Raw genomic sequence first — 10,540 nt, 5'->3', positions numbered from 1 at the left:
ACTTTGTACTATGATAAATAAAGTGATGAGAACACATGTAATATACAAAATTAAGTAAGAACCACAACCCACAACCCTTTTTGCTTAAACTCACATCATATCAAAACAAAAACATTTATCTTAAAAAAAACATCTATCTTAAATGCCTTCATTAGAAAATGTTATTAACAATTTTAATAAAATTAAAATTAAAAATAATTTATATCTAAAATAATACGTTTATATATTTTCTATTTTATCTACATATATTCACAATCAAAACAAATGTATATTTACTTTCAACAATATAATAATAACAACAAAGTATTAATGCATACATCGTATATGGACGTGTTTTGAGCATTGGTGTGGATGCACACGTATTCATGAGTTAGAATAATCCTTAGTATATGCCTAGTGCAAAAGTGATAATGAAATTCTAAGAATCCCATTCCTATTTACTACAATCACAACCCTGCAGGCTACTTCGATAATCCAGATTGAAATATTTGTCACATGCAATGGGAGACCAGATTACAGAGGATTTCAAGGAAACCCACATACCACAACAGCATTGGGTGGAAGGGATTCCATTCCCAAGGGTGCTTGTGGCTGGCCCTGCTTTCTCTCAGACCTCCTCTACACAACCACCAGCTCAAGCAGTTGGGGAGGCCATAAGACGCCACAAAGAATGGGTGGAGTCCCTTCTACACTCTAGCGGGGCGGTCTTATTGAGGGGCTTCCCAATACACACAGCACATGATTTCAATGAGGTTGTAGTCGCATTTGGGTACGAGGAATTGCCTTATGTGGGAGGTGCTGCGCCCAGAACAAACGTGTTGGGCAGAGTTTTTACTACAAATGACTCTCCTCCGGATCAACCAATTCCCTTCCATCATGAAATGGCTCAGGTGGGTATCTGCTTTACATTTCAGGTTTCTGGTATTCATTTGATAAATTTGGAAAATAATGTAACGATGATTCAAAATGCATCATCTGGTTAAGGGCCAAGTTCGATAAACCAGATAAAACTCTAATTAAAACAGTGCATGATTGATTAAGATGACGATCATCTCTATAATTATACAAAACAAAAAGATTATCATAACAGAAAGAACTATAACACCACCTAGAAGGACAGCATTTACGTGGAACAATATTCCAACAGAGGGACCTAGAAGGATATCATTTACGTGGAACAATATCCCAACATAGGTATATGCCACTGTTGTAAGATAATCTGCAACAATTACACAATTAACAACATATGCCACTGCTGTAAAGATAATCTGCAACAATTACGCAATTAACAACAGCATGTCAAAGATACCCATACCGAATTGGCTCTGCAACCATTACAAAAATAACAACAGGATATCAAAGATACCCATACTGACCAGGATGAGGGAGAATACTATTTTTATTTTATGACTAGAGAAATTGACAACAGGGCCAATTTTGTACTCATGACATGGGGTGGATTCCAACCGCTACCACTCTAATGTTATGCTCTTGACCTGCAAGAAATTCTAGAATACCAAATATGCGAAGAAATACAACCCAGTTTAAAGAATAAAATGAGGAAAACAGCAAGTATTTTATTATTCAGAGATGAAAACAATGTTCACTTGCCTCTTCGAGGGGGCAACCTTCAGCAGAGCAGAGCTCGATTACAAAATAAGACTCTATATTTCTCAATGGGAGTCTCTAACCTCTATATAGGATTCATACATACAATACCATGGGTCATTATCATGGTTCTTTCAATACCATATATCTAATACAATGGCCTGTTTGCAACTAACTGTGGTTTCTTTCTTAAATGCGGGTCAACCACTTACTATTACTAATACGAGCTTTATTGACTCTTTAACTAATTATGACTATGACTCGACCCTATTGGTTTTATTACATAAGTAAAGGGGTTAGGGTTGGACCCTAACATGCCCTTTTCCATCAAAAGTAGCCTTGTCCTCAAGGCTAAAGCTGCAGAAATTGCTGAAGAATAGTGGTTGGTTCCCAGGTCACATCTTCTGGAGAGGTGTCTTTCCACTTGACAAGGACTTCCTTGATCGTGCGGCTGCGCAGATGTCTTTCATGGATATCGAGGACTGTTCAGGTTGGAGCTAGAGTGAAACTTCTTCATCCAATTTGGGTAGACTGGTTTGAATTATGCAATTGTTTCCCATCACTTTCTTGAGGCATGATACATGGAAGACTAGATGGATTTTTGAAGTTGGTGGCAAGGCCAGCTTGTAGGCTACTGCTCCAATGCATTGAATTATTTGATAAGGTCTGTAGAATTTGGGAGCTAATTTTTGGCAACCCTTTTCTTTGAGCGATGTTTGCTTGTATGGTTGCAGCCGCAGGAATACCTGATCCCCTTCTTGAAATGTGGGCTTTGAATGATGCTGGTTTGCCTGTTGCTTCATTCGATTCTGAGCTTGATGGAGATTCTTTTTGAGACAAGCTATCATGGCGGCACGGTTTTGTAGGAGTTGACAACTGCTTGCACCTTAGAGCATCCAAGAATATAAGAAATAAGTGAAGGTGGGAGTTGGCCATACACTGCTTCATATGGAGTTATCTTGGTGGCTTCATGATAGTTAGTATTATACCACCATTCAGCTAAAGGTAGCCATTGTACCCATTGATGCTGCTTTTCTGAAGTGAAGCACCTTAGGTATGTCTCCAAACATTTGTTGACTGCTTCAGTTTGACCATCAGTTTGGGGATGATAGGCAGTACTTAGTTGGAGTTGGGTGCCTTGTAGCTTGAAAAGTTCTTGCCAAAATTTGCTGGTGAAAGTCGGGTCATGATCAGACACAATGGAAGTTGGCATGCCATGTAGTTTGAAGATCTGGTCCATGAAAGCTTGAGCCACCAAAGTGGGGGTAAATGGGTGGGGTAGAGCGCAAAAATGAGCATATTTAGAAAGTCTGTCCACAACCACCATGATGATTGATTTGTTGCCCGACTTTGGTAGACCAGTAATGAAATCCATAGAAACATTCGTCCAGACTCCAGACGGAGTCAGGGATTGGCAATGGTTGTAAGGTTCCTGGTGACTTGATTGTTTCTCCTTTGTGGCGTTGACACACATCACATTTAGCTACAAAGGTAAGAATGTCATTCTTCATGCCTGTCCAAAAGAAAGAATGACGAGTGCGAGCATAAGTCTTCTAAAAGCCTGCATGCCCGGTAGTGGGAGATGAGTGCAATTCTGCCAAAATGCGAGTTTTGAGGGTGGATGTCGGCGATATCACTACTCGATCCTTGTAGCGAAGAATCTCATCCATCCAAGAGTAGCCAACTGAGGAATTAGGATCTGCTCTCAAGTTATTAATGAGTTGGGAGAGAGAGGGGTGTGAAAACCATTCCTTGCGGGCTTCTTCAATCCAATCTGGTATGGGAAGAGAGATTGATAGCAGGGTGCTTTCATCCTCAAATTGGCGCGATAAAGCATTCACTACTACATTGTCACGCCCTTTCTTGTAAATTATCTCATAATCATATCCCAACATTTTGGCCAGCCATTTGTTTTGCTGTGGCGATGATAGACGTTGCTCCAAAAAATATTTGAGGGTTTGATGGTCTGTGCGAATTTGGAAACGCCGTCCCAATAAGTATGGTCGCCAGGTATCTACTGCATGTAAGATGGCCATCATCTCTTTCTCATAGGTAGATTGTCCTAGATGTTTCCCACTCAGTTGTTGGTTGGTGAAAGCCAAGGGTCGACCTTCCTGCATTAAGACAACACCAATACCTGTACCTGAAGCATCACATTCAATCACAAAAGATTTGGTGAAGTCGGGTAGTGCCAATACTGGAGTGGAACACATGGCCTGTTTGAGAGCCACAAACGCTTGTTGTGCTGCATCAGTCCAGAGGAATGAATTTTTCTTGAGAAGGTTAGTGAGGGGTCTAGCAATGCGACCATAATTGCGGACAAATTTGCGATAGTAGCCAGTGAGACCCAAGAATCCCCTCAGACTCTTCAAGGTTTTTGGTTGGGGCCAATCTTGCATTGCCTGTATCTTTTTGGGATCAACCCTGACACCTTCACGACCCACAATGTGTCCCAAATACTCAACTTCTTCCACGCCAAAAGAGCACTTGGACAATTTGACAAATAATTTGTGATTCTGGAGCAGTTGCAAGATCAGATCTACATGTTTTTCTAGGTTACGCTGTAGATGAGAATGTCATCAAAGAACACGAGGACAAATTTTCGGAGATATGGTTTCAGCAGTTGATTCATGAGCCTTTGAAAAGTGGATGGAGCATTACAGAGACCAAATGGCATGACCAAGAATTCATAATGGCCTTCATGAGTGCGGGAAGCAGTCTTGGGAATGTCTACATCCTTCATGCGGATTTGGTGATAGCCAGAGTGAAGATCTAGCTTGGTAAAGAATTGAGCACCATGTAGTTCATCAAGCAGATCATCAACAACCGGGATAGGGAATTTGTCTTTGACAGTTAGCTTGTTGAGGGTTGAAAGTCCAGACACATGCGCTATTCCCCATCTTTCTTGAGCACCATGACCATTGGTGATGAATAAGGGCTGATGCTAGGACGAATAACACCTGCTTCAAGGAGTTCCTTGATGATTTTTTCAATTTCATTCTTTTGGGTGAAAGGATATCGATATGGTGCACATTAGGTGGTTGGGCCCCTGGGACCAAAGTGATGCTATGATCATGTTCCCCTCTAGAGGGTGGAAGCTCTTTAGGTTTGTTAAATACTGGCTGGTGGCGGTTTAAGACCTGTTGCATCTCAGGATGAATATGAAGAGTAGTGGGTTCTATGGCCTGGATGGCATTAAACTGGGCGATAACTCCATGATGGCCCTTTTTCAACAACTTTTCCATTCGATGTGAGCTGATGATAGAAGGAGCACCTGCCTGGAGTCCACGGAGGGTATGCATGTGGTCATTCTGCTTAAAGCTCATATATAACTCCTGGAAATCCATTGTGATTGGGCCTAGTGTGCGAAGCCATTCAGCACCCAAGACAATGTCACAACCCCCCATGTTAATCGCAAACATGTGGGTCTTTAGGTGGTAGTCTCCCATCTGAAGTTTAATATTTTCACAACGGCCTTCACATTTCATTGTCTCCCCATTAACAATCAGGACCTGGAAATTAGAGACTACCCGTACAAAACAATGAATGGCTTTGGTGACTCGCTGATGGATAAAGTTATGAGTGTTGTCACTATCAATCAATACTACTACAGGGCGATGTTTAATAAAGCCTTTGATTTTGAGAGTTTGGGGCGCAGAAATGCTCGCCAAAGCATGTAGCGAGATAACTGGTTCGTCTGGCGTAGCTATGAGCTCATTGTCCTGCTGGGTTTCCTCAACTTCATCCTTTGGTCCCCCAAGGGGTGGGGTTTCCTCAGATGAGCTGTGATCAGTAATTTGAAAGAATTTTGGTTCCTTGCATTTATGGCGTGGGGAGTATTTGTCATCACAGTAGTAGCACAATCCTTGTTTTCTTCTTTCAGCCATTTCTGTTGGAGACACCTTTTGAACCTTAAGTGTTTGGGTAGGGCCCTGAGCCTGGGTGGGGCGTCCCTTGGCTATGAAATTTGGACGAGGAGACCGGGCAGCTAAAGCACGTTCCTCTTCGATAGCCTTTGTGCAAGCGTTTATCCATGTAGGTGGGTGGTGCATCTGGACATGGTCTTGGATGGCTTCTTTGAGACCACTTATAAAACATTCCAAGTAGAATTCATCTCCTAGACCTTCTGTGCGGATGGCCAATGTCTCAAAGGCTGCAATGTAGTCTTTTACTGTGCCTGTCTGTCGGAGCTTAGTAAGACAACCTAAAAAATTTGATTTTCTGTCAAAGCAGTCACAAAGAGATTTTGAGAAGACCAGCCAAGTTATGTTCCCTTGATAGCATTTCCGATGCCAATGACGCCATTGCCATCTCTCCTGGTCCAAGTAAAGGGCTCCTACACATAGTTTAGTTTGATCATCTCAGATATCATTTAGAATGAAATATTGTTCCATTTGTGCTACCCATACTACCAGATCAGAGCCATCAGATTTATACATGTCTAGCTTGGGTGCTTGAGGGTGGGAATGTTGGTGATTTCCATGGAAGTGAATATGATGGCTAGATTCTCCTTCAAAGTCTTCATTAATACCATGTACCTCCTGATGCAAGCCCGATGTGCTCATATTGAATTGTGCCATGAATTTATGCAACTGCTCCTGGAAAGACTCCATCTTTTGTTCAAGGCACTCGATCTTCTCGTTGGCCATGACTTGAGCTCTGGTTTCTACCATACACAGATCTTGGTCACTTTGAAAAAATTGGGACTGCCTGAAAATTGAAGCTGACAAGTGAATGGTACCACTGTGATTAGCTCGTCATCCTGAATCTTATGGGCTAAGTCTCTTGTAAGCATCTGGGGAAGGCCTCAGATTTTTTTTTTTTAATCAAACGGAGTTTTACTCCCACCTGATCAATTCTGCAGTGGCCAAATTCCAGAAAACTTGATCCTGTCCAATGTCCTGCGAAAATCAGGCCCAGACTATAGGAGCCACAAGCCTCACTGCGCAGATGGTCAGATCTGCTTGCGAAACCCCAATGGCTGAATGTGAGTTGGACTGCGGCGGCGACAGAACCCCAACTGCTAGATCTGAATGGTATTGTGGCGGTAGAACCTCAATTGGTGGATCTGATTGTTGCGGCGGCGACAGAACCCCAACTGCTAGATCTGAATCGTACTGCGGCGGTAGAACCCCAACTGGTGGATATGATCTGGCAAATAAGATAATGGGTGATCTTCAGAGAGTCGAGGGAACTATGGTCTCAAAGGAGTGTCAAGTGCTATAGATCGCAATATACATAAGGGTCCAACAATAGTAATCAGCCCAATCTTTCAGGGCACTAACTAAGGAGGATCAACCGTACCCTTAGCCGTACTACGAGTAATCTCCTTAAGTGTTGTTCTCAATGTACTGTAGCAGCAAGACGGTTGATGACTTATCTAAGGCGAGGTTTTAGGTGAGCCTAGGGGGCTTTCGATATACCTAGAGGGTACGTGGAAGGCAGTCTGTGCGCAGTTCTGTCTAATGCACTACTACTCTAAGGGGTACCCACAGGGGTTACAAGGGAGTCCAACAAGTGTGACCACCTCTTGTATTTCTTGCGTGCATGCCTCCCCAAATCCGCAGGTTTATGCGCTCAACGACAGATCCTGTGGTTTAAAGATGCCGAAACACGTCTCTAGCCTAAAAAAATTAATACCAAAAATGGAGGTACCACCGGCCTTGGAAAGTGCTCTGATACCACTTGTTATGCTCTTGACCTGCGAGAAATTCCAGAATACCAAATATGCGAAGAAATACAACCCATAACACAAAATAAAATGAGGAAAACAACAAGTATTTTATTATTCAGAGATGAAAGCAATGTTCACTTGCCTCTTCGAGGGGGCAACCTCCAGCAGATCAAAGCTCGATTACAAAATAAGACTCGATATTTCTCAATGGGGAGTCTCTAGCCTCTATATAGGATTCATACATACAATACCATGGGCCATTACCATGGTTCTTTCAATAACATATATCTAATACAATGGCCCATTTGCAACTAACTGTGGTTACTTTCTTAAATGTTGGTCAACCACTTACAATTATTAATACGAGCTTTATTGACTCTTTAACTAACTATGACTATGGCTCGACCCTATTGGGTTTATTACATAAATAAAGGGGTTAAGGTTGGATCCTAACATCTAACCTCTAGATGCCTACGTATAGAGAATACTATTTTTATTTTATGATTAGGGAAATTAGCAACTGGGACAGTTTTGTACTGGCATGACATGGAGTTGATTCCAACCGCTACCACTATAACCTCTAGGTGCCTCTGTATGCCCCTTCTGTAGACATGAATAATCTGGGGCTTTGAACCTCAAATCTCTTGGTACATAACACTTCGTCTTGGTACATATCACTTCATTATCATGACGATCATCAATTGAGCTGCCCTAATTACACAATTAACAACAACATGTCAAAGATACCCATACCGAATTGGCTTTGCAACAATAACACAAATAACAACCTGTCAAAGATACCTATATCGAATTGACCAGGATGAGGGAGAATACTATTTTTATTTTATGACTAGATCAACAACTCAGCCAGTTTTGTACTCGCGTGACATGGGGTCAATTCCAACCGCTACCACTATAACCTCTAGGTGCTTACATACAGAGAATACTATTTTTATTTTATGACTAGAGAAATCAACAATTGGGCTAGTTTTGTACTGACATGACATGAAGTCAATTCCAACCGCTATCACTATAACCTCTAGGTGCCTACGTATGCCCCTTCTGTAGACACAGATAATTGGGGGATTTGAACCCAAATCTCTTGATACATAACACTTCATTATCACGACAATCATCCATTGAGCTGCCCCTAGAGGTTTGATGAGGGAGAATACTATTGAATCAACCTATCGAATTGAATTCCAAACCCAGCTTTGGGATTGCTGAAGTTTTTGGAATAAGTAATACCTTATAAATCATACCTGTCTCACAATTATCATGCATGTGGGACTTAAATGCAAAGATAGACATCCTTCAAACTGTCACAGATTTAGAGTGAGAGAAGAAAACACACACAGACCAAGGAGATAGATCAGGTAGTTCAACTGAATCTGTTCCATGTCTCTCTCATCAACTCAAACCATTGTTACATGCTTTTACATGAATACTATGAATAATTACGGCTAGCTACAAAGGCAATTCCTGTCAGAGTACCAGTGGAGTGCAATTCCAGCATAGAAACAATCACAGAGATATAACAACTAGAGGAAGAGGTAAATTTGCATTAATGGGAAGGTTCAAAATCTCACAGGGGTTTATTTGAATAATTTTTTTGAAATATATTTTCCAGGAAATCCCTGGGCACTTTCTCTCATTCTATGGATTCTTATTTTATGGATGGTGCTTAAAATAAATTGGATTTTAGAGAAACTCAAAGTTTTGTCATACATCTCATTTGCAAACATGTCACCAGTAAAAATACAACTAGACTGAGGAGGATAACAATCATTCCTTCTAACCAATCGACAAGGTGCATTAAATGATAAACACACAATGATTTCTTCAAATGCCTCTTTGTTTATTAAATTCCTACTCAATATGATGTACTTCACCTGTTTGATTCACTTATTAGCACACACATTTACAGAGGTGTGACTGATACCAATACTCTAACAATCACGAAAGGATCTTTGTACAAAAGGTAACTAACAATGCACCAAGAACTTTTTTCTGAATTGTTCTATTTTGATGGAATTGCTTCCATCAGAGCAAATGCAATTGGAGCATACTGCTTCAGTATATCTAATGTAATGAAATTTAATTTAATAGGACAAGTTATATAAATAGCTTCAATATTTAATTATGATAGGAAATGGTTTGATATATGTTATTAAAAGAAAGTAATTAGGTTGGGTTATGCCACTGCCTAGTAGGCAAATAATATGATTGATGCCTATGTATTCAATGGCTACACGAATAATAAAATACTTGTTTCATATCTTTCTTTCTTATTGCTTATGTGTCGCATAGTCAATTTTATTTTTTAACATTAGTTTGTAGATATTTTGTATTAAGTGAAAGGCTGCAGCAAGCACTCGCAGCGAGATTCATCAGATTCTTCTTACCAGAGTCTCATAGACCAAAAAGGAGCATAGTTTCAGCCATTGGCTGTCCAGTACAAGCAATTTCAAATACAAAAATAAAAAAAATACCTGAGAGAATAGCTTTTACAGTAGGTACCTAAAAGCCTTAGTGTTTTGAAATACATATAAACTTAACCAAAGTCATGATTACTAAAGGCACCTTCAGCTGCTTCTTTGTCAGACTCTTGCGCGTGCACATTCAAATCTAGGAGCTGGTGTATCAAAATATTCATGTTCTTACCAGCACTCGAATTCTCACAGAGAGTGTCTGAATAGGACCAGCTTGCTTCTCCCAAGACAGATTTACTATAATGCCCTGAGGTCCGATATGCCTCCTCTGCTGAACCAATACGCCCGTGATAATTTCCAGTTGAGCTGATATGCTGGATTCGTGCCCATGAATTTGCCTGGACACTATCTAAATAGAGGTACTGTTGCATTCTATTTGATCTCCATGCCTCCGAAGTTTCTGTCGAATGTCCTCCCCTGATGGATGATAACACAAAAGAGAGCCAGGCTGCCAACAGGAGTGCATTCAAACTGAGTGAAGCTAGGATAAACACCAAATTGAAGCAGAGAAACCCTCTTCATCTGTCACTGTGAGAGGCAGCTGAAGCAACAGCAGGCCCTGCAACTAGATTCAACTCTACCAGAGATAACTGGGGTGATTGCCCAGAAATATGGAATAAACCAGTTCTCTCTTGGCCAAACCAACCATCTGAAACCGGAGGAAAGAAATTTCCAAAGGATGACCCGAACCTCAGCGGTGTAAATTTGTTAAAATTGGGAAACTAGGGCCAAACTCCCTGTGGGTCATCTTATTTATGGCAGCTGA

The 10,540-nt window shown here is 41.0% G+C and overlaps 1 protein-coding gene across 1 annotated transcript in view; it reads left to right on the top strand.

The window, feature by feature from the left end:
- Positions 1-363: 363 nt before the first annotated feature.
- The window catches only part of LOC149259037 (clavaminate synthase-like protein At3g21360), a 42,033-nt gene continuing 31,856 nt past the window's right edge, over positions 364-10,540 (top strand). Inside the window, exon 1 of the mRNA XM_089417248.1 lies at positions 364-890. Coding sequence (XP_089273374.1) covers positions 501-890 — 390 coding nt within the window. The 5' untranslated portion in view covers positions 364-500. The remainder of the gene's footprint in view (positions 891-10,540) is intronic.

Source organism: Pinus tabuliformis, chromosome 6 (assembly GCF_031772625.1).
Source record: "Pinus tabuliformis cultivar Carrire ecotype Pingquan chromosome 6, CPIR1, whole genome shotgun sequence".
NCBI classification, from domain to species: domain Eukaryota; kingdom Viridiplantae; phylum Streptophyta; class Pinopsida; order Pinales; family Pinaceae; genus Pinus; species Pinus tabuliformis.
Note: the sequence above shows the minus strand (reverse complement) of the source record. Positions and strands in the feature narration are given on the sequence as shown.